The sequence below is a fragment of the Buteo buteo genome, chromosome Z (genome assembly GCF_964188355.1).
Source record: "Buteo buteo chromosome Z, bButBut1.hap1.1, whole genome shotgun sequence".
In the NCBI taxonomy this organism is placed as follows: Eukaryota; Metazoa; Chordata; class Aves; order Accipitriformes; family Accipitridae; genus Buteo; species Buteo buteo.
Genome location: NC_134204.1, coordinates 35,894,743 through 35,920,028, shown reverse-complemented (window position 1 = coordinate 35,920,028; position 25,286 = coordinate 35,894,743). Strand labels below are relative to the sequence as shown.

Genomic DNA, 25,286 nt, shown 5'->3' with positions numbered 1-25,286 from the left:
ACCAGACCCCGGCGCCCTGTTGCTTGCCCGGGGGCCGGGACCCCCCCGCGCCCCCCCGCCGCCCGGCAGCAGCCTGCGAGAGCGGGGACAGTAGTTACCGGCGGTGCCGCGCAGCCCCCCCCCCCTCCCGCTGTGGGGGGGGGCTGCGGGGGAGCGACGGAGGGGGCTGCGGGGCGGGGGCCGCCGAGGGGGGAGCGGGGGCGTCTGAGCCCCGCCGCCGCTGGCAAAATCGTACCCCGAAAGGAGGAGAAGGCAAAGAAAAAAAGAAACCTCCTGCAGATGGCAGCCCCCCCCCCCGCGTCGTCTTCCCGCCCCCCCCCCCGCAACTTTCTCCCACCAGAAGAGAGGGAAAATGAGGCATGTTTGCAAAACGCGCTAGTTCCTTCTGCAGCGTAGCTGGTGATTAATAAAGAGGGAAGGCAGAGGAGGGGGCTCTGGTGGAGAAGGAATGTGTTTGCAGGAGGAGGAGTGTAAGCGATGATTGTGTAATTAAATAATTAAAAAAAAATACTTGAGCCTCATGTGGGGAGAGGGCTGGAACGGGTTCCAGAGGGTGTAACCGGTGAATTTTTCAACTTCCAAGTTTTTTCGGAGCTGGGGGGGGGAGGTGGAGGGGGCCGCCGCCGAACGACGGCGGACGCAAAGCGGGAGGGAGCGGGAGGCACAGATTCGCCCTTCGGAGTTTCCGAGAGAGGGATCACTTCTATCGGAGCGGGCGTTTGGAAAGCCGCCTCTCGCCGCTCCCCGCAGGGCGCGGGCGGAGGGAGGGGAGGGAAGGGAAGGGAAGGGAAGGGAAGGGAAGGGAAGGGAAGGGAAGGGAAGGGAGCGGGCCCAGGGCCGCCGGAGGAGCCCGCAGGCCGCGCGCGGCCCGCCCGGGGCGCGCTCCCGCGCCGGCTCGCGCCCGCGGGCAGGGTAGCTGCCCCGCGAAGTTTCGCCTGCCATCGCTCTCCGGGATTTTCCTGCTCCCCGCTTCGGGCCGTGACTTTGAACTTTCGAGAGCGTGGTGACAGTGCCGTAATAACCCACCAACAGCAACTTCTTGGGAAAAAAAAAAAAAAAAAAAAAAGGCCAAATATAAAAAAAAAAATCCTCCCGCCCACCTCACCACCCCCCCCTTGAGTCCTTCCCCCCTCATCTGCAAAACAACCAGCAGCAGCAGCAGCAGCAAAAGCAAGACTCCTGCGCCGCCGACTAGAAGAGGGTTAAAAGTGTAGATTGGATTTCACCCCGGGAAATCTAGCACACGGAGTGAACTTGAATCTTTGGCTATTTAAGGAGGACTGGGGTTTGTTGTGAAGTTGTGGTGATCCAGGGCAGAGCCCCGTCCTGATTGATTTCATCTTCCTTGAGTCTCAGATGACTGTAAAATCAATAGATGAAATTATTTCTTTTTGAGGCTTTTCTTAGAGACTCTCCGGGCAGCGTGTTCTCAAAGCGAAGTCATGATGTATTCTCCAATCTGTCTCACTCAGGTATAGACGCGTTTTATTTAATTTATTTGTTAAATTATTTGTTTGTTTTCGTGCGTGTTTTTTTTTAATTATTATTTTTGTATGTATGTGAGTTGTTAATGAGTCATTGCTAGTAGTTGTAACGGGTTAAAGCGCAGTTGTAACCGCTTGTCACATCCAAACTCCTCTCGCAGGAGGGAATAGTAGAGAATAAACTGCACCAGGCCATTGTTTTGGGGAGATCCATTCAAAGTGTCACCCGTAGACAAATACTGTTAATTGTTAGTACATGAGAAGTCAAAGGTTAACAAAATGGAAACGAGCATAATTACGCTAAAAAGCAGGTTTGAGAAGTGTTGGTTTGATTGGAATCGAACGGTTTGCTCCCGTTTCAGCTCGCCTCTTTACGCAGGGTCTAATGAAAGGGTTTGAAAGGAAAAGTGCTGGTTCTGACAAAAAAAAAAAAAAAAAAAAAAAAAGAAGAAGGAAAAAAAAAGAGCGCTCGCCCGTGCGAGGTGCTCCCGTCTTATGCTTAATGAATAACACGTAGCCTGCCAGCAGCGAGGGCGATGCGAGCGGGGCTGACCGAGCCGTGCGGCGGCTTCTTCTTCGGTCGCGCCGGGGCACGGCGTTCCCCCCCCGCCCCCCGCCAAACCGCCCCGCTCCCGGACCGGCGCGCATCCTGCCGAGCGGGGGGGGGGGAAGCAGCTAGCCGGGTTTCACAACCCCGCTGGCAGCCGCTTTCCAAGCCCCGACGGCGGCTGTCACCGGGACGGCGGGAGGGAGCGGGGCGAAGGGGCGGCCGGCGCGGAGCGGGGCGCGGAGGGCGCGGGGGGGGCGCGGGGCGCGGGGGGGGCGGCGGGCGGCCCGAGCGGGGGTCTCCGCCGCGGCAGGATGCGGTTTTTGAGACCGGGGCGGGGGGGGGGAAGGTTGGGGAGCAGGCTCGGGAGGTTCCGCGGGCGCCCCGGGAGCGTCCTTGGGCGGGCGGGCGGGCGGGCGGTCGCGGGGAGCGATGCGCCGGCGGCGCCTGGCCGGAGAGGAAAGCCGCTCTGTAAAGCCAGGGCATAGTTTTCAGAAGCTTTTGTGAAAGTCCGTCTTAGGAGGACGTGATTGATGTAAACTGATTAAGCGATAACTGCTCGTTTCCACATTGGTGCAACAAATAGCTAAAGAAGCAGAAAATGTGCGAAAGTAACGTCTCCGGCAGTACTGTTACTAAGCGGCCGACGAGGCGCTTACAGTTGCACGGTGAATAAATAAATGCGATTTAAGTTATTCCACAATTAGAAAGCATTGTAATTCAAAAGGACTGAAGGATTCATAAATTGTGAATGAAGATGGAAACGATGATAAGGCTTATTCAGTGATTGGATACAGTCCTGTAGCTTTTTGGCTGACACATTTTTTATTGTTTATATTTTGTTTGGCATCTAAGTGTGATTGACTTAGATATGGATATTTTCAGCAAGTAAACGTGAGCTGCTGTGGAGCAAAGCTGGAAAAGGGTACTGTTGAGATATTTCTTCTTCAAAAGATAAATGAATGCATGTAGGAAGCGTTCTGTGTAACAGATACACACATGCTTACAGGTACACACTTAGAAATAATTACTTACGATGGAATCTGCAATTAGTAAAAATAAATTCTGTGTGGGCTGTCCAGCCTGTGAGATTATTGACAGGCAATAAGACCTCTGCACCAGAGTATAAACCTGAGGGTACAACTTCACAAAGGGGTTTTTACACTCGAAATGCGCAAATTTTCACTACCACCTCTATTACAGAGGGTAGTTAATTTTGTTGTTTCCTGCTCTAATGACTTTTTTTTTCCCCCATATGTTTGCTTTTTGGACTCACAGATATAAGAGATTTCCTCATTCTTTACAAATCTGTATTAAAATACTGCACTCAGGTGTATACAAAAACACAACACTGTACTTCTACAGCCATATGTACAGGAAAGCAATTCCTGGCTTTCGTGCATTGATAACCTCTCCATAATATTTTACGGTCACACTGTATCATGTACCACGCAGAGACAGGTCCCATTTAGTGGTAGATACATGGAACACAGTCACAGCGAATTGACTTTAATTTGAAATCTTCCTCTACCTCTTTGGAATGGTAAAGACATTTGAAAAATCATCTTTCCTCTCCATAAATTAAAAATTGAGATAACACTGGCAGTGAGAATTTATACTTTGTGTTATTTATTTATTTAAAGCAAAAGATTGATTAATCTTGAATAGCAACTGAGTTAAAGTAGGACTGCCAAAATTGTTCTCTCTACTGTGTTCTCCGTCTCTAGGGCTCTTGCTATGCATGTTGACTGTGGCAGTGTATGCTCAGAAGCAAATATTTTGGTAAAAGTTCTGAACACAGAACACCTGTTTGGACCGAGCTCCTTGGGAGTAGTTCAGTTTGTGCTGAGACAGCTCTGAAGTACCTTTCAGAAACAAGTCTAAAATCCAAAGTACAGCTTTAAGACAAACCTTGTCAGTTCAAATGATACCCATCACTCTTTCAATAAAAGTTTGATGGGTGTAAAATAACTCCAAGGAAGAATGAAGACTTACCAAATGCAGTTTAATTTTGGGGGGGTCCTTTCCTCTCCTTCTTACATGCCTCTCTCCCCCTGTTTTGGAATAAGTATAAACTGCATTTATCTCTCTTGCTGAGGCATGATAGGATGGAGTTACCGCATGCCTTTAAGTGCTTGGTCTCTTGTGGTATTTTTGCCCTGGTTTATTTTTATGTTATGGTGGTCCAGGAAACTCAGAATATGTTGTCATTTTCTTTTCCTCCTGGAATATGTTGTTTCATTAGGCACAGAGAAAATCCATGCAGGGAAATTGAGTACATGAAGTCTTCTGTATAAAATTTCTGGACTTCTGCCTGGTATATTTATTGTATGGTCCTCAGTTCAAACTTGCATGAATTGATACAAAGTTTATAAAAGTGGAAGACAGGAGAAGGGCGCTGCATTTCCCCTTTACCTTTTCCAAAAAGAAATCTTGGCCTATTTATCACCATCAGATGACTGGTATTTTTCCCTTTATTTACAAGCTAAATGGATATTATATAGTAAGTTCCATTTTAATTTAAATTGCCAGTGCACAATGGTTCACCTGAGCCATTTGATATGACATTTAAAAATCTTACCTCCATAAATCACTTTATTGCAAGAGCAATTGTGGCACATGGATGAGTGCCACATAAAAAAAATATTTCTATATTGCCTGTATGAATATTAAGGGGGGGGAAAAATCAAATTCTGTAGATGGCTTTTTAGGAGGTTTAGTGGGGAACGTGTGTGATTAATTGCGAATCTCCATTTAGGATCATTTTTATGGGCACTTCTTCTTGTCAAGTAATGTTTCATTTGAAAGGACTCCAGATGCACAATGAATCTCTCAAAGATATCTGGTAATATGGCTTTAAAACAGGATGTTATTTGCTGTGTTTCTTCTTCACACTCTTTCACATATATTTGTATCTTTAGGAGTTAACAGTAGTATGAAAGAAAAGCCAGAATACAGTTTTAATAAGTTGTTTTTTGTTCCCCCCCCGCCCACTCTTTGAAAAAGAAACAATAAAATACTACAAATTGGAATTTAAAAAGTGGGATTTTTCTCTCTAAGATTTTCATAGATGTAAAATGCTATAGGTAATTATTGGTAACACTATGTGCCTTACCTAAAGGCATAGCCATTCCAAAATAGTTTGTGGTGTTCTAGTATTCTAGTAGTATAGAATATTTCCACATTAATTTTATTGCCATTTTAAGTTATAAATGCTGAAATCTGTTTAGATGTAGGGGAAATCATTGTATCGGGGCAAAAATTCATCTCTCCCAAAGCTCTTCAGCCCCCTGCCTTTGCCCGGCCTTTAGCCCCAGCTGTTAGAATTTTCAAAATCTGTAGCAGGTCTGTTTTATTCAGTCTAAAATGAATTGTAAGGATTTAACACTGCACAGTCTTTATGCTTATGTTAATTTTTTAAAAAATTTTATTTGAATATTTCAATTAAGATGAATTCTGTAGAAGAAAAAATAAACTTTCTTTAGTAGTTATAATTGAGGGGGGGAAAAAGCATGGCATCAGAAAGCGTATGAAGATAGGGAAGTCTTATCATGGGCTGTGGTTACTCAGAGCTGTATTGCCTTCCCACACAAAGAACAGATTGTGGTTTAACTCTTTCCATGGCCTAGTTTTATGTGCCAGTATAGTATCAGAATTGTTCAAATCTCTGCTGGAAACTACTAATCAGTTTAATTATTGCCTTTGTGGCTCTTTGTCAAGCATCATACTGTAATGCAATCGTTTATGTCCTGAACTATCTTCCTATATTGTCTCTCTCCTCTTTTTTCTTTTTTTTTTTTCCTTTTCTTTCTTTTTTTTTTTTTTTTTTGCTGTGAAGGTAACATGGCCATAGCTAAACTGCTTGCAACTTTTCTGTTGTTTTCTGTTTGATTTGTGGACGGTTAGGGAAGAGAGGTAACTGGATCTAGTGGTTTTTTTTACCATTCAGGAAATTTTGAAGTTTGTTTGAAATTTGAAGATTTAAATACTCAATTCTTGGCCTGAAGCTTCTACAATGGCAGTCTGAACTCTGTATAATTGAGATCATTAGTTATACTTCCATCATTTTTACCTAATGGAGTTAATCAGCCTATTGATTAAACATAATTCATTCCTTGCCTAGCAGCGTAGCTAAAATATTAGTTTGTTAATTGTATTCTTGAATATAGTTGTATAAAAAAGGTTCAGTTTTAGTTTGATTGCACCGTGCCACTCAGTATGATGAGCAATCTGCATGATATTTAAAACTAAATGTGCCTGCACACAGGGAGAAAGATACCTCCTCTAAGGTCTCCCTTCCAAACTGAAGTGCAGTAATGTTTGATAAGCAGATCGTGCTGTTTTAGACAGCAGATCTGCTCACAGAAAAGAGGCCTTAGTTTTTGGGAAAGGCCTACTTAGGTATTAACATGAATGTGTAGGATGGTACTTTAAGCAGACAAAATGAATTAATTTAATTGCTATAGGTTGTACTTGTAGACGACAACTAAGCATTACCTCGTTAATGTAATCCATATTGCTGCTAGGCAGAAGATAAGAACTTGCAGGTGAAGCCAGATGACAGAAAGGGATATTTTGGAACTGTAAATAAATTGCATGGATTTCACAAAAGCAGCATTTGACCAGCGGTGCACTCATAATGTCACTCTGCCACAGCATGCAGAAACACAAAGAATGCAAAGTTTGTGCCAAGTTGCCATTTTTCATTGTACACCTCAGATTGATTTTTAAGGGGTTTAGAATAATTGCCACACTCATGTGATCAGTTAACAAATTAACTGACTCTGTGGGGCTTCAAAACACACAGTGGAGCTGCCGGAAGAACATAAATGTAATTTTTGTTCTCAACTTCATAAACTTTTATTTTACAGAGTTTGGGGGTAGTGGGAGGGAAGCCCGAAGAGCTGAAAGTACAGAAGCTTCTGTTCAGGATTTGTATACGACACGCTGCGTCTTTTCCCGCTTTCCCTTACTGTATACTGGTTTCTCTAGTTACCACCACTGGAATGGTGCTGTTTCAGTGCTGGAATGTTGGACGTTTGATAAGAAAATGGATCAAGTTTAATGGCGCATGCTCTTTGTGCCACCAGCAGTCTCTTGCTGAGAGCATGCTCCAAAAGCGGGAACTGTGTGGCATTACACTGAGCATGTATATGCTTTGTGTTTCTGTGCCACAGAGAAGAGAAATGAACTGTGGCATTCGCCTCAGCCTTCTGAACGTTTCTGCTCAGATTTTTTAAAACCGTATAGTGTCCTCTTTGTGCAATGGTACTTTTCTTGATGTTAGCCGTTCACTCAGATATTTAAGTGCTAGAAACAAAACATCTTGTTAGCATCTCTTTTAAATGGTGTTGTCTCTGCAGTGCTGCAGGATGAAGTGAGGGGAGGCATACGAAATAAAATCTTCACATGTTTTTTTCAAAGAGTGAAATATGGGGAAAATGTGATTCTCTGTGTACTTTTTGTCTACTGCCTGACAGCGGTAGTAATTGCATAAAATATGTTATGCAGAAATTTGCCTAAATTTTAAGTGTTTATTCTCTTCGTCTTGGATTTCACTTTAAGATTTTCAGAAACCTTTCTTGATACTGCTTTGATTATGAGAACTTACTGACTTTGAGTTTTCTTCTTCTCTCTTTTTTTTTTCCCTCCACTTCTTTCCACAGGATGAATTTCACCCGTTCATTGAGGCACTTCTTCCACATGTCCGTGCAATTGCCTATACTTGGTTCAACCTTCAGGCTCGAAAACGCAAGTACTTTAAAAAACATGAGAAACGAATGTCAAAGGATGAGGAAAGAGCAGTCAAGGATGAGCTGCTTAGCGAAAAGCCTGAAATTAAACAGAAGTGGGCATCCAGGCTCCTGGCCAAGCTGCGCAAAGATATTCGCCAAGAGTTCCGGGAGGATTTTGTGCTCACGGTGACTGGGAAGAAGCACCCATGCTGTGTATTGTCCAATCCTGACCAGAAGGGTAAGATTAGGAGAATCGACTGCCTGCGACAGGCTGACAAAGTCTGGCGTCTGGATCTAGTCATGGTGATCCTGTTCAAAGGCATCCCCTTGGAAAGTACGGATGGAGAGCGGCTCATGAAATCCCCACATTGCACAAATCCAGCACTTTGTGTCCAGCCACATCACATAACAGTATCAGTCAAGGAGCTTGATTTGTTTTTGGCATACTACGTGCAGGAACAAGGTAGGAAGCAGATTGTTGTGTTTCTATGTTAGTATGTCAAACTCTGATTCCAAGTAGCCCTGTTTCCCCTATGGGCTGGCTTCCAGTGAAACATTATTCTGTGGTCTATAGACGTAATGTGGGTACATATCCATATGTAAATCAGCATGTATACATATATACTTACATACACACACATATTCCTACAGACCTGTATAAATGACATGTGTGTTTGACATACATGCCTTTCTCTCTTTCAAGACAGAGTGGAACGTACCAAGGTAGTACTTTAGTTCCGCTGAAGTGGCCTTTTTTTTTTTTGTCGAAAAGCGGCAATATATTGTGTAGTTTTTTCCAGTCATGACTTCAGAAAATGTTCTTCTTGTTTTTCAAGCTGTTTTTTTTTTTAGTTGCCCCAGTACTGTTAATAACAGATGCAGGTGTGTGCAATTGCACTATCACAATAAATACTACAAATTTTTATTATTGTCTTTGTAGTTACAAATAATCAAGAATTCATCCGTAAATTGATGAACCTATTATCACTTTGAAGAGCAATTGTAGACTTTTTCATGTCTATAAAATAAAACATGAAAAAACTTTAGCACAGAAATACTGCTTTGTAAATACCATGCCTAGTCAGAATTACAGCATACAGTACGTAACAGTTTATTCATATTTTACATCACTAGCTCATCTTACCTATCTGTGCTTTAAAACAAAGATCCAGGTTGTAATATTTTGAGAGAATTTTCCATGAAAAGTATATTTTCATAATCACACTTGTATAATTAATTTTATTTGGCAGATAATTGAAATGTGGAAAATTGCAGGAACACTATGGAAAAGCTTCTTAAACTTAGTTTTACAGGACAAAAATAAAACCAGGGCCACTGATAATCACGTATCAGGGAAAGAACTGCTAGTTGTATTGCATATTCAGATAACAATACTTATAGGCAGTTTCCCTGAAATTGTAAATGGCTGTAAGTAGATGAAGGTGGTTTTTTCTCCGATTCTAAGCCTTCCGAAATGCTTTTTCTCTGTGAGGGGTCATTTTGGTTCTTTCTGGGGATTATACCATCCTCTAGGTGTCTTTGTATTGCTGACTGATCAGCAGTAATAAAGCATTTCTTTTTTAGCTACAGATCTCAACCAGGGAAAGTTTGGGTGGCCGCAGATGGTGGGCCATTTCACAACTTGGCCTGGTAGTAGGCAGAAATGGCCTGCAGAAGGGCAGATGGCAGGCTGTTATCTGATGCCCGGTACATAACGGCGGGATTTAACTGAAAAACAAATGCAATGGATTTTGTTAGTAACAAAAAAGTAAAATTGCACATGTCTTCATTTGGTGTGTACGCATTCTTTAAAAGAACAGATACACAACACAACCTTTTTTTTTTTCAGTGAATTTGTCTTTTAGCATTTCCTCATGCAAATGGAGCACTGTGTTTACATGAACGTATAAATAGGGTTTAATTTTTTGGATTATTCATCATGAAAAAATATGGTTCATTTTTCAGTTTTGTTTTTTTTGCCTGCTTGTATTTTTTTGTATTTTTCTCTCCACAGCAGTAGACAACACTTAGATATTTTGCAGCGACTTTAAGTAGCTGCAGAGTCTGGTAAATCTGATCCCCAATAACTACAGAAAGAAAGATTTCTTTGATAGCATTAAACAAAATAGCTTAATTACAAATAATTTGTACCTTTAAACTCCTTTTGTGAAGAAAAATTCTAATGATATTTTGAATGCATATATTGCAAGACATAGCTTACTGATTAATTCGAAAGGATTTACCTGTCTCTAAAAGTCAAAACTACAAAGAGAGGCAAAACAGTTTAAGTAGCTCTTGAGCCAAAGAAGCTGAGGTCAGAGTACTCTTACACATTGTTGACTTTTAAGTTGTTGGAAGCCAGTAACTTGAAGTGAGAGAAGGAATTGCAGGGCATAGCTGATTTTATTGATTTAAATGGATTGAGAATATGAGTTTATTTAAAACACTTGTCTAATCAGAAACAAGAAGCATGCTGTAATATTATAACTTTCAAAGTTACACGATGCTACTCTGAGAATATACTGGAAGATGAAGCTGGCTAATTTCTATGTACCAAGTCACCCTTAGTAGACCCTTTTGTTTATTGTAAACTGCACGTATTTTCTGTCTGTCCTGCTGCTTCACAGTAAATCTTCCATGAACATCTGTTGGCTCTCTTCTTGAAGAAGTCATATTAAGTTATCTTTGTATTTTTATTCTGTTTTGTCAAACTTTTATTCTCTATCCTCATTGAAAGCAGGTTAATTGTGGCGCTTTGTAGTGCACTTGATTAAGAGCACCAGGCTTTGCAAAAGATAAGCATGAAGTCAACCAAAATGCTGCATTATACACATGCCTTTTTGCCTTTTATTTCTCTTTTAGAATATATAAACTTGCCTAGTAGCTTCACGTAAAAACTAAGCGGAGACATAGAAACAATTAAATCCCTGAACGAAATATGAAGAAGGAATTAGCACATAAAATGAATAAAAGGGCCAAGTAGTTTGGTTTTTTGTTGCTTTAAAAAAGAAGATTAGGGGAAAAAAGAGGAGGAAGGATAGTTCGAGTGCCAGTGATGGTTGCCAGTGGCACCAGCATTGGCATCAGACCTTCTTTGTTTAGCCTAGGATGCCTGTGATTTGTTGGTTGGCATCCGCATTGCAGTGCAGAGTAATGTTACAATATATTGACAATTTCCAGATCTAGAAGTGTCAATAATCCTTTCAGTCCTTAATAAAAAGAGCTTCTACTTCCATGCCTGCCTTGAAAGAAGAAATAAGGACCGACCTATGAAGTTGTCATTGACCAACTTCATCTGGTTCTACTTTTCACTCACCTCCCTCAGAATTCAGCATCTTCCCCCCGCCCCCCCATTCTCTTTCTACTATCCTCTTGTGCTTTAGGATCTTAAAAAAAAAAAAAGAAAAAGAGGCTTGACATAAGTTGCAATGCTGCTCCTTTGAGTGAAATGGAGGAAGAAAATGGGAAATACACACTGTGATCAATATTTAACATCAAAATAATTCTTAATCATTACACAATCACAATTCTACGGGGCTCTGCTTGTTGTGTTTATCAGGTTCACTCCCCATCCCCCCTGAGTTTTTAAAAAGCCCAAACCTTGAAAGTGGCATAAGCGTTGTTTCTATTGACAAAACCTGCCCTTTTTTTTTCTTTTTTTTCTTTCTTTCTTTCTTCTTTTTTTTCTGTCAGGCATCAGAGAGTGTCTGTCGTTTGGTGTGAAACACATCTCGGTCCATAAAATCATTTGATGGTATTTAATTCAGTGCAGCGCTTATGCTGTGTTCCCGTTGCTACAAGAACCGCCATTTTGTTTGTCGAGTGCCAGGAGAGGGGAAAAAAAAGGCAGACAATGTGCTTGATGCCAATAATGGTTGCCAGTGGCACCGAGGTTGGCATCAGACCCTCTTTGTCTAGTTGCTGAATGCCTTTGATTCGTTGGTTGGCATCCGCATTGCAGTGGGCACATTGGAAAGTTTTTGACAATCAGTGAATGAAAGCTGCAGTACTTGTTTGCTGCAACAGAACCCAGATAATATAAATCCCTTCTTCTGATAGATGTTTTACTTAGTCCTACAATGGCTAATTAAAAAAAAAAAAAGAAATTAAAGATTGCATTGCTGTTTTCTCTAAAACATAAAATATCTACCGCAATGTGCCACATCTGCAGAATTCATAATCCTCGCGTCATCTCTGCTGGTTTTTTTTTTGCAGTGTAAATAAAACGCAAACTTGATGTTAGGTATTTCAGCACATACTGAATGAAGCATAGTAGACGTTGAGAAATGCTTCGGGAGTTTAAAGGGCTGAAGCAACGGTACATGTAAATGGTAAATATTTGTGTCTGTTTTTAATGCATGTACCTCTCAGAGTGCACTTCTCAGAGTAGTCATGTCACAGTTTACATTCTCCTTTGTCCTTATGGAAGAGTGATATAATTGGGGCAGCCTGCATCCCCAGCTCTTGACAAGCTCTGAAGCTGAGGGAGGGTCTTTTAAACTGTTCAAGAAGGAGGGCAGAAAATCCACGCGGATGTCCTTGGTCCGGCACCGTTCAGGCACTCTCGGCGTTTTACCTTCTCACACCACCGAGATGCTGCTGCAGTTCGAGCCGCGTGACTTTGTTAGTGGGAAATCAGCAGAAAGACGAAATCGTTTCTGTTGGAAGTTTCCTAGATAGTTCCGTTAGTATTGCTTTCCGGCTAACTGCTATTATCTCGTTAATTAATAAGAAGGATTAGCAGCTCTACCCAAAGGGCTGCACAGAAGGAAGCCCGGCCTGCGTGAGTCCCTGAATCGCCAGACCGTCTCCTGCCCCTTGGGAGCGGGGCCGGGGGGTGTGTGGAGGTGTGTGGGCGGGGGGGGGGTTGTTGTGGGGGGCGGTGGGGGTGGATGGCGGGGGGCGAGCAGGAGAGAGAAAAAGAGAGGACGAAGAGGAAGGCGAGGAGGGGGGAGCGCTCGCCGTGCCCTGCCCCACCCTCCCGCCGCGCCGCCGGCACCTTCGGGGGGCGCCCGGCGGGGGCGGGGCCCGGCGGGGCGGGGCGGGGCGGGGGGTGCGGGGGCGCTGGCGGCAGGCCTCGCGCTCGCCCGCCCGGCCGGGCGCGCTGCTTTCCGGTGGCGGGCGGGGCGGGGGGGGTTGGGCGCCGGGGTGGGCGCGCGCCCCCGTCCCAGCGGCCCCGTCCCAGCGGCCCCGTCCCAGCGGCCAGCCCGACCCGAGCGGGGATGCCGCCGCGCCGCGCCGCTCCGGGCAGGGCAGGGCAGGCCAGGGCTGGCGACGTGCGTGCGCTGTCCTGCTGCGGAGAACGCGTCCTCCTCCCGGGAGGAACCGCAATTCCTTCTTTTTTACCTTTTTTTTTTTTTTTTTTAAACGCGGTATACCTCACCTGCAGGAGCGGGGCGGCGGGGGTGAACTCTCGGTGCTCGGTCTTTTTTGTTAAGCTGTCTTGAGTTTCGTGAGTTTGTTTCGCAAAATACGAGGGAGCTCAGGTCTTGACGTGGGTTTGCGTAGTCATTTTCATGCTACACTTCCCTAGTTTTCCTTTACCGAGGATGGGAAATTGATGACACAGCACTGCTGCTTTTTACGCTTTAAAATCATAAGTAAAATTATTTTGGTTAGTTTGCTGCGACTACCAGAAACTCCAGTTAAAGTCAGAATCGGAATTGTGTGTTAGGCAGCTCCCCTCTGCCAAAGTCCTAGAACGGTCATATGTCTTAAGTGTCACGCCACCTGGGTGGATTTTGGACGAGGGTTTGCATTTCTTGTGTGCGCTGATGCTTCCACATACAATTAATAAAAAAATAATGGGCTTAGAAGAATCAATCAATCTGGTGAATTGCTGATTGTTCCTACTTCCATTAACTTGAATGATTTGCCTCCTTCTGAATACTTTACCTGGGAACATACGGTAGAACATTTTACCTGTTTTGCAGAAGGATATGTCAAGGTACAAAGTGATTTGTTGGAGTTTACACAGCAAATTATTAGTTAGACCGGGAACAACAGGAAATAGAGCTTATTACTGCCTGTACCTATAGGCGTCTAGGTGCTCTAGGAGCTTGTTACTTACGCAGTGAAATGGCATGCTGATCCCTTGCGCTAAATCTCAATTTTGAATCAGCAAGCCAGTGCAGAAGCAGAAGTATGGGCTCGTATTTTGCCTGCTCTCATATAAGAAGAGCTTTTTGTAGTTCAAGAAACTGATAGGATGTAATAAACCCTTTTAAAACTTCGAATTATTTTGAGAAATTCCAGTCTGTTCAGGCATGTGGAAAATGTAATTTTAAAAAACTTTTTGTGTCAACTGAAAAAGACACCGTAATGATTTCTTTTCTAGTTTTTTAATGTAAAATATTGGATGGCTACTGTGTTGGATATCTCTATTGCGCTGGAAATTACAGGCAGGAAAGACATTTCTCGTTAGGAGGTGCAGGTTAATTTGGTGTATACATGGGCATAATAATGTTTTTCAACTGATGATTATAGGTACTTTGTTTATGAAGATGTAGGATATTAAAACATTTAAAAACGTCACCCACCGATTTTCATTTTTCAGAATGGGTATGTGTGAATTGACATTCAGACAGTAGATGGTTACAGGCCATATGACAGGTTCATGAGAAAAGAAAGGGAGTTTTCCATATTTAATTTTACTGTTGCTGTCAGGAATGAAATACATACACATTTTAGGAAGGAGCTTTTAGCTCATACTGTTTTTTTCTTACCTGATACACCAAGGGGAGTAATTTTCACAGGGTTAAATTACATTAATTGTGTTTAAGACAAAAGAGACTTATGGTTGAAAATTTAGAGGTCAGTGTTAATTTATGGATGACATTTAGATCAACAGCAAGAAGCTATAAAGTAAAGAAAGGAATAGAAAAGAAAACAGAAGATTCTGGCTTCACAGTAGTTTCAGACAGAAGAACAATACTGGGAACAAACAAAATGCTTTTAAAATATAAATAAGGCCACTAATTCATAAAGGAAATACTTCAAATAACAGCAGAGATTTATGTTTTAAATTTCCTAATTTTCATGCATATTGAATTCATTGTAACTGTGAAAACTTCATTAAAATAATTAAACACTAAACACCACTGCAGGTTGGATTTTAAAGTTAATTGCACAAGATTGCTGTCAAGTCTGCTTCTTTTCCTAGCTTTCCCTTTCTCCTTGCTTTTCCTCCTTCTTCTCCTCCCTGCTGCTAGTGTAGTAGTGTAGACATCTCAAGGACTGGTGGCCCTCCGAAGCTGCGGTCCTTGGAGCAGTGTACCACAGTGCCGTGCACAGTAGTAATTCAAGAGGTTTCCTGAAGTGTTACATTGCAGTCTCAACAGTAAGGTGGTGTGTTGCTTTGCTGTAGTCACTCGGGTCAGGATGATCTCAAGATCAAGTTAAATGGCTAACTTAACTGAATAGGGTTGCTCCTTCCACTGTGGGGTGAAGAAGAAATCCCTTATCTGGAGACACTTTCCAGATCCTAAATGAATGTGAGTAACGAAGGTCTGTGTGATTAGCCAGTTTGTTTGACAGATGTCAAAAAAGATGTCATTCATTATAGGGAGGTTTCATGATTTTACTCTGTCTCTCCTTTTTTATTTTTATTTTTCTTAAATCTGTTGGAACCTCTAGAAGCAGTTGCTAAAAACCTGGCTCTGGGCAGTGAAGCCTGGATTAGAAGAGGTTTGAAAGGCTCAGGAGCTAGTAAAGGGGAAGTAAATCTTAGATTATTAGCTTTGTCCAAGAGAAAAGAGAGTTGATTTGGGTGTGTATATTGTACTGTCTGGGAGCAGTGAGTTGTGTGTGAAGTTGGGAACATTCTTCTAGCACAGCTGTTAATCTCTCCCTCCACCCCCTGCCACCTTTTTATTTACAAAAAGATTACTTTCTTACAATGCCCCCCGCCACGAAACTCTCCTTTCAGAGAGGTTCTTTCCTTTTATGAAGTATATTGTGCTTTTTTTATTTTAAATAAATATATTTCTTTACCTGTTTCTTAGGAACCTCATTGTTGGTGTGTGACTTTTGTTCTAGATTTTTCACAGTAGGTGGGAGATGGGCACTTCAGACTTGGCTTTTGTGGGGTATTCTGTCTGAGGAAGGGCTGATAGGCTAAAGTGTGTTTATCGATAATAGCGTTTCAGATGTTTTTAGCCAGCCTGGTGACCAGAGCTTTTGCCCTCATGCCCCATGACTCTGGCAACTTAAAATTATAGGGATAACAGAGTAATTTTAACTTTAGTTTCCTCCTAACTGCTTATGGTGTTCAGGACCTTTTAAATGACTGTTTTTTTACTGTAAGAAATAGAATTTAAATACGGAGAAGTTGCCGTGATAACGGCACTGGGAAACGCATGGTGTGAAAGCTTAGCCGAAGCCCATTCAACCATTTAGTGTTCTTTTCAGTCGGAGAAATCTTGCAGTTTTTAACAGTAACTGCCTATCTCCAGAGCAGAAGGGGAAGTTTTATGTTTCCCAGTGTCCTTCCACTTCCACCTTCATGAAAGGCATCTCTATGGCTTTAAGTGGGCTTTTAATTATTTCCCCCCTGAAAAAATACACATGGAAAGTGAACAAAACTGTTCCCCTTTGCTTCCGTAGAGAGTGAACAGGAAAGCCAAATGCAAAAATGAACAGTTAGTGAACTCTGTGTGAGAAACTCAGTGCATCCATTGAGAAATTAGGAAAAAAGATAAGTTTTCTGATACTGGTTTGATGCAGATGCTGTGCACAAGTAAGTGTGTTCTATACTATCTGCAGTTATTTGACAATTGAGAATTTTAAACTTTTAGGTCTTGAACATATTGTTTATATATTTGTCTTCCCAATCTTCAAGTTATATTAACCTGAATTACTATACATATTTTCATAAAGGATGAATTTAAGCAAGTGAAAGATAAGTATGAACTATTTTTCTTAAATCTAGCATTGTATTTTAATTTTTAGTTAGTTATCTTGCCATATCCTTCACAAGCTGTCTTCTGAGAAGATGGCATAGGATTTACACATTTTTCTTTAAAATAGAAACAAAGAGGTGTGCACACATTAGCATCCAGTAATTACAAACTCCATGTCTTTAGAAATTAAATGTAATTAAAATATTTACAGAGTATATATTTTTTTGTGTGTGGATTACTCTAGCCTAAAATCCCAAACCATTTTCAGCCTTTTTTGATGAAGTGACCGACAAGGAAATCCTGGATTTGCTTAGAAGATTATTATGGAAGTGCTTAGTGTCCGAGAGATAGCAACTATATTTACTGCAGCATCAGTTTTCCATTGCATGATTAATGCCATTGAAAATGATGCCAGACGTCTTGAAAGGATGACTACACTCCAGTGTTCCTGATTTAAAAGTCTGAAAACCTCTCCTAGTCAAGACAACTTGTATTTTATTATTCTGACATGCAGTTTCTGGACAGATTACCTTAAATTTGTTATGCCATGTTAAAAGACGTGTTTTACGAGGCTGGCCTCAGCTCCTGGCCTTGGTGTCAAGAACCCTGCTATGTGATGCAACATGTCTTGTTAGGTTTAATTGACCAAAGCTGATTTGTTAAAACAATCCATTTGTGCTGTAACTCATGCCCAGGCCAAGTTGCTACCTGAATCTCTTGACCTTGACTTGTCTGGGTCATGAAATGGCTGCGAACTGCTTGACCTTTCCATTGTTCAGCAGCCGCACCGCTTCCTCTGGTTCTTTGTGGTAATCGCTGACAAGAAGACCTCGGCCCCAAATTTACACCCCAACGGGTTTCGCGGTGTCCCTGCAGGGCAGCCGTGTTCTCCCTTGGATGTGCTCCTGATGTCACCACCTTTTGTCTGCTGACAGCGATGAGGACAAATTGACAGCCGCTCCATAGTGGAAGAGGTGGCAGGAGGATTTCTGGGGGCTGGAGGGAAACTCCATCCTCTCTCAGGCTGCAGTGCATTTCTCTTCTGTTAGGGTGCACAGGTTCTCTATGTTTTTCAAGGGCAAACACCATCAGTCTTAGTTGGTCCTGTTTCTCTGTGAGCATTGTTTGAGTGGGCTGTTCTGAGAAGAAGGTTCTGCTTTGAAAATGTTTTGTGATGAAAATGTAATGTGTATGCACACCACTTTGATTTTTAGGAAATAAGAGTGATCAAAATAATTTCTTGACATGAAATGGAGGAGCATACACATTACATTTTCATCACAAAACAGTGTCATAAGTGACTATTTGATTTCTTTAGTACCAAAACTTCGTTTTCTTAAAGACCCAGATTGTATTCAAGAGCAACTGTGGTTTCTAAAGCAAAGGACTTCACATGTTGTGCTTGATGCATTATCTAAACTTATCAAAAGGGGAGAAAGAACAACCTTTGTCTTCTGTGTTTTTAAATTTTTTTTTTTTTTTCTGAAACACTTTGTTTCTGGGGGAGACTGCTCATCCTTAAGAATTACTCCTGGTGAGGTGGGGAGTCATCAGCCTCATATCCTGACAGGCTGCCTACCATCAATGTCCCTGATGCTAATGTCAGCTTCTTGATGTAGGCTTTGTGCTTCCTGTAATTACCTACAATTTGATTGTTAGGACAGTTTAGTTTTTTGAGATGGGTATTACCTCTAATCATCTGCTGCATTGTGCCGTGGTTTTAGGAAGCAGTGCCTTTTGAAATCAGTGACTGGATCTGTTGAAAAACTGATGGCATGATACAGCCTTGCTGGGTCAAGAAAGCTCATATGCTAGTACTGGTACTATAACAAAACAAGTAAATTTGTAATCCAGTGGTCAGCAGATAATTAGTATTTTCTTAATTTAAGGCTGTAGCCTCAAAACTTTGCTCACGTGAGTAGATTTATTCAATCAAATTGACTTCATTTAAAACATATTTTCTTTCAGAGCATTATGCACTGACTTTTGCAGCCTATGATCACATTTATATTTCCGCAGTCCCCCTGATTTCTCTGTTGACTCATTAATATTTTTTTTAAAAAAAAAAATAAATCAGATTGTATGTGTACATACAGTGTTCCTGTGCACTCATAAATGACCAAACCTTTTCTTTCAGTGTGAAACTCCACAATCTAGGTGTGATTTTTAATTGCGGTTATATAGTTCCTCTGAAGGAAGAGGGTGGGAATGCTGACGCAAGAAGCTTGAATGCTATCACTGTGATGACAATGTAAAGTATGACTCAATGTTTAGATGCAAGGACTTCAAAATCCTTGTCCTAGTCCCCAGCCCTGCCACGGATCCCCAGGTGACTGCAGGCAGATTGCTTAGTCTCTCAGTGCCCCCGGACCCAGGGAGAGAGAGCACTGCTTGCTTCAGTGCTGCCTCGGTGAGGGTTGCGAAATACTGAGATACACACTGGCTGAGAAGTTATAACCCCTCCTGTATTTCACCGCAAGCAAAATCCGTGTGCTGGTGCCCAGCCCCCAGGTGGGCTCTGCGCTGTAAAGAAATGTCTTGCCTGGTTTTCTCATGCCCGGACGGAAGAAACTTGCCCAAGCAGGGAGGGCCGGCACAAAGCATTCCTCCACCGCAAGCCCTGCGGTGGTACCGCTCCGTGGGAGAGGACGTTGGAGAGGAACCGCGCAGCGGAGTCGGCCCACCACAGGAGACCCGGTCTGTGGTGGGACTGCTCCTCGGGTCACCCGTGCTTCAGGCTGCAGGAGCCCCGGGCAGGGCTGGCCCTTGGCCATGGGACCGCGGAGCAGGGGCTTCGGTGTGCTCAGAGAGCTGTCCGAGTTTTCTCGCCCTGTGACAGTGAAGGGAAAAAATTCTTCAGACAGGAAGATAAAGGAAACAGTCATCCTGGTTAGCTATATGTATGTTCATACAGCTGGCCCACCACGGAGGAGGCACCTGCAGTGCCTGCAGGGGTGGCCTTTGAGCTCGGTCTAGTTCCCCATCCCTCAATCCACTCTGAGCCCAGGTTTTTCAGTCGAGTGGGCCAGTAGCTCAGACCAGAGCACACCAGCGTGGGAGGAGGATGGATAGTCAGCAGTTTGGGCTGAGTTTTGAGATGAAACCCAAGCAAATGTAACAGTGTGCTTGTGTCTGGAATATGCTGGTCATCCTGTTTCATCTCCCAGACTTGGGCAGGTCCGGTCTGTGAGGTGGCTGAGGAGGAGACAATTGGTTTGTAAGGGGTTAGTCCAGGGTCTTGTCTTGGATGGCCTACCTTTGCCTGAAGCCCCCGCTGGTTGTATTGAAACTCTCCTAAATACTTAATGAGTAACTTGCGCTTTTTGGACCCTACTTTTACTCCTTAAGTCATTCGTTTCCTTTTTCCTTCCTTTATGATGATATTTCAGGGTTGATAATGAGCCAGCTGTAACATCAACACCTACAAAATTACTGTGTCTACTTCTCAGAGTGGGAACTGACATTAATTTATAAAAAGCAAAAGAAGTCTGTCCATGCGTTTTTCCCAGGTGATACTGGAACAGTGCAGTTTACAGCTAACCAAGGGTTAACATCAAAAGTTATTCTATTGTTTATCTTCCAGTTAAAGAGTAACCAGCTTGTGCAGAAAGGAGAATTGGGAAATTGATTGGGCTGTCTAGATTCAGACACATAATTTAAAGTAATCTATATCAAAGTTGTGATTTTACCATATATGCATTCATAGGTGAGTTCACTGCCTGCAGTTCAGTCATCTATAAAGGTTTACATTGTAGGAGTTATGGACTGCCTTGGTTTTATTAAACCTGAGGGATTTTTATTTTTAAAGCTATGTGTAATTACTTTAACTGGCTTAATTGTTGCCTTTTTTTTTTTTTTTTAGTTAAGGAAACAGATATCACAATGTTGCACGGAGCATAAGAATTGTTTCTGTGTTTTAAGTATAGTGAGAAGCGCTGGTGCATTTTAAAGCATGTGCCTAATCTTGCATTGTTATACACAAATGCAGTGTGCATATATAGTCCTCCCTGGCCTTTCACGTATTTTTTTTTCCCTATTTTGCTGCTATAACTTGAATATTCTGGGACAAGTATTATAGTGGTCCTGTAATGATTTCAGTTCTATTTACAGCCTCCAAATAAAGGAAAAGCTGCTTATAGTAAAATGAGGATCATTGGTCTTTCAGTAATTAAATAGACTTGTTATACTGCATTAATCCTTTTTGGAACATTTGGAATGACTTCTTAGCACTCACAAACACAGCATTAGGGCCAGCAATTAATCTGTTGTTTGTCCTCCAACATTTGTGTAATGTAAAGCATGTGTGTTCAAAGATGTATTTCACATTTAGGACTAGGATCATTGCAGAGTCAAATAATGATATTGATCATTCAGTAGTGTGAACCAAGATCCAGAATGAAGTTGCAACAATGGTTAGAAGGACTCACACACCACTAATGGCATCCAACTGAAAGGACTTATGGTGCAATGGTGTTCAATGCTGTCTAGTTTGGGTTCTGCACATGAGAAAAAAAGTGTGAATTATTTGGAGGTAGCCAGAAGCTTTCCAGATTTCTGATTAGCCTTCTTTGTAGGTAGGACTAGATGTAAAGGCTTAACATTTCATCAGGAAAGATCATGTTCAAGAAAAAAAACAGTAGCTTTCTAATGATGAGGGCAGTATAGACTGTGAGAGGAGACTGTGCTGTTTTTATCAAGGACAGGTTTAGGAAGCATCTACCAAAATGACACACCTAAACTTGATCAAGTTGTCCAGCAGAGAGGTGGTTCAGGTGATCTCTTGATGTCCTTTGTAACCTCAGGGTCCAATGATGTTAATGCAGTAGTCAAATTTGCTCCTTTTCTGAGCTTTGACTTCACAAATAATGAGCAAATAAAATCACCCGAACTTTCTCTCAGACTTTTGCAGTTTTGTAATTGCTTTCCTGGACATAGCCTGCTTAGTTTTCTTTGATCAGAAGGGCATACTAATTCTCTTGGTGCTGTGCTGGAGTCCTGTGCTGTACTCCTGCATTGTTCAGCAGTAATTAACTTGAAGCATGGTGCAGAGCATTAGCTTCTGAGCCTAGGTTAGATCAGCAGAAGAGTCTTATGCTCCTGCAGTATACAGTCTTAGAACACATTATCCTATTGCAGTAAGATAAAAGTGTTTTTAAATATAGTCCAGCCAGTTTGACCTTGTCAGAATTCAAGCCATATTAATGGTAACTTGGGCTTGCTGACGCGTTTCACAGTAGGACGAGCATTAACACAGAACTCCCTGTTCCATCTGGTGAGGAACCTACAGAGGGCTATACATAGACTTTTTCTTAAATTCCATATTATGGTATAATGAGATATCCTGTCTTCCCTGTGCTCATGACACATGTCTTGCCATTGATAGGCACCCTGTGTGTGAGATCAACAGACACAGTTAAGAAGAGACACTATAAAGCAAAAATATTAGATCATGTAGATATGACTGCTGATTAGTAATAGTTATGAGTATGGGTTCTATTTTGGGAAGCAGCAATTAGCGACAGTTTTATTGTAGCAAATGTATGTCTGAAGTCCCCAACTTTCATTGTAATGCCCTGGAAACAGGTGTCAAAATGCATAGAACAGAATGTAATGATTAATCTACACATTGCATGTAATTTGCAAAAAAGCTCTAGAATTTTTGAATTTGATTCTGCTGAAGTTTGCCTACACGGTATAACACAGTGATATACAAAGGTACCATGGTGAGGTCTGGGCAAGCTCACATGGGTCCTGAAAGCTGCAAAACTGCATTCACACGGCATCTTCATGTGGTTTTATGTACACTGCTCCTGTGGGTTCCCCACAGGATGATGTGGACCTACTCTGGAAAAATATGCCCATTGGAGTAATCATAGTAGGCTCATTTGAACTTCTGTCAGTTATATGTGTGTTTTATTTTCTAATAATAATAATATATGCATATGACTCTGACCATGTCCATTGACATGGTATTAGGTACGTGGTTTCCAATTTGAGTGAATGGTGTTTGGCACACGTCCTAGTTATTATGTGTATTATTGACAAAGATGCCTTACATCATTGCTTCTCAAGGCTGGTTTCTGTATGACTGGTAGCACAATGACCTATTTGAAAGTGGCACATAGAATTATAGAATCATTTAGGTTTGAAAAGACCCTTAAGATCATCGAGTCCAACCATTAACCTAACACTGCCAAGTCCACCACTAAACCATGTCCCTAAGTGCCACATCTACACAGCTTTTAAATACCTCCAGGGATGGTGATTCAACCACTTCCGTGGGCAGCCTGTCCCAATGCTTGATAACCCTTTCAGTGACAACATTTTTCCTAATAGCCAATCTAAACCTCCCTTGGTGCAACTTGAGGCCATTTCCTCTCATCCTATCTCCAGCCACCTGACAGAAGAGACCAGCACCCACCTCGCTACAACCCCCTTTCAGGTAGTTGTTCAGAGCGATAAGGTCTCCCCTCAGCCTCCCCTCCTCCAGACTAAACAACCCCAGTTCCGTCAGCCACTCCTCATAAGACCTGTTCTCTAGACCCTTCACCAGCTTCGTTGCTCGGCTTTGGACGTGCTCCAGCACCTCAATGTCTTTCCTGTAGTGAGGGGCCCAAAACTGAACACAGTATTTGAGGTGCAGCCTCACCAGTGCCATGTTGGCATATTTCTCATTGCTGGGTGGCAGACACCTGAGTGGCAGAGTAACTGCATTGCTGGACGTCACAGATGATGAGTAAATGTGCCAGCATTTCCCAGCTTCTGAGAGTAAGTGTCTCATCAGAGGCAGCTATTACTCATCAGCTTTTCTGGACTCTGTCACCATTTGACTTCTTGGTAGCCATGGGCTGTGTGTGCCTTCTTGCCAATGGAAACTGCAGCAGTAACCCAGCTCTTGCCAGAACCTGGGGGCATGGGGGGAGTGGGTGAGGTGGGAGAAGGCAACGCATGTGGGGCTTGGGAGGAGTGGGCACGGGGTGCAGCAGAGAGTGCCCAAGAGTGGGTGTGAGGAGAGGGTGGTGGAGGACGCCATCTCCATTGCCAGTGGCACCAGTTTTTAAACCCCTGTGCTGGACAGGTCTGTTAACTTCTGAATAGTAGTCTCTCTTCTTCTGTCTCGATGGTAACCCAAAGTTACTGTATACAAAATGTTTGCAGCTCCAGGTTTTGATGTTTGGAGAGGACAACATGCACATCCAATGTTGTGTTCCATTTAGGAAAAATTAAAAAACAAAGGAGAAAATAATCTTATTTTTTTCCCCTTTCCCCAGTTTTCTAAATGCAAGGGACATTCTTCTTGTATTTTGTACATTAATAAAGACCAGTTCTGATCTCTCTGAACCTCATTTGATTTAGGAGGGGTTGCTTTACAGTAGTATAAAGTCCTAATGCTGAATTCATGTTGTGAGGACTGTGTTCAGATTTGTACTGCTTCTGTAAAGGATGCTTGACCTGCTCAGGAGCTATTCTGGTGTACTGGGTTCCCAGGCAACAAAACTAGAACACGTATGACTGAAGTACTGCAGAATCTCTAGACTGTAGACCTAATCCTGCAAATCCCTATTTACATAAATCCCACTGATTTCAAAGGGTCTGCACATGAGAAAGCAGGTTTTACAGGATCAGGCCATTCTTCCTAGAGACCAACATCTGTTGCACCAACTGTGATAATCTCATGACTGTTAAAGAAAAGTCTGAGGAAACATTTTATCTTGGCTAAAAGAAAACAGCAAAAAAGTAACACTGTTACTGTTGCTATAAAGTGGATTATTACCAGAAGTAACTCTCTGTTTATGTTGTGTCTCTCCTCTGCTCCTTTCCTGCATGTTTTTATTTACTTCAGATATAATGCTATATGTAGCTGTGTGCTGTTACTGCTGTTCTTCATCTGTGTTGTGTAAAGTTTGTGTGCCAGACCTCAGATATTGAGATATTTTTAGATACTGAAAAAGGCCTCTGGCGTATAGGTTAATGACTCTCCGTATCTTCCTGTGGTGGGTTGACCCTAGCTGAATGCCAGGTGCCCGCCAAAGCCGTTCTGTCACTCCCCCCTCCTCAGCTGGACAGGGGACAGAAAACAGAGGGCTCATGGGTTGAGATAAAGACAGGAGAGAGCACTCAGCAATTACCATCACGGGCAAAACAGACTCAACTTGGGGAAAATTAACTCAATTTATTACCAATCAACCAGAGCAGGGTAATGAGAAATAACCCCAAATCTCAGAACACCTTCCCTCCACCCCTCCCTTCTTCCCTGGCACAACTTCACAGCCCCCCCAGTGGGGCAGGGGGACGGGGAATGGGGTTTACAGTCAGTTCATCACGTATTATTTCTGCCGTTTCATTCTCCTCAGGGGCAGGACTCATCACACTCTTCCCCTGCTCCAGCATGGGGTCCCTCCCACGGGAGACAGTCCTCCACGAACTTCTCCAATGTGGGTCCTTCCCATGGGCTGCAGTTCTTCACCAACTGCTCCAGCATGGGTCCTTTCCACTGCATGCAGTCCTTGAGGAGCACACTGCTCCAGCGTGGGTCCCCCATGGGGTCACATGCTGCATGCCTTGGGCTGGGCAGCTGAAGATAAAAATGAGATGTTATTCACTGTCCTTTGCAGTACAG

The 25,286-nt window shown here is 42.7% G+C and overlaps 1 protein-coding gene across 13 annotated transcripts in view; it reads left to right on the top strand.

Moving 5' to 3' along the window:
- Positions 1-324: 324 nt before the first annotated feature.
- NFIB (nuclear factor I B) overlaps positions 325-25,286 on the top strand; it is a 177,430-nt gene continuing 152,468 nt past the window's right edge. For 4 of the 13 annotated variants that reach the window (XM_075020669.1, XM_075020668.1, XM_075020679.1 and 1 more), the window contains exons 1-2: positions 331-1,472; positions 7,698-8,229. In XM_075020669.1, coding sequence (XP_074876770.1) covers positions 1,443-1,472; positions 7,698-8,229 — 562 coding nt within the window. In that variant the 5' untranslated portion in view covers positions 331-1,442. Of the gene's footprint in view, positions 1,473-7,697; positions 8,230-25,286 lie in introns of all 13 variants that reach the window. The other 9 variants (XM_075020670.1, XM_075020678.1, XM_075020667.1 and 6 more) reach the window with 8 other exon arrangements.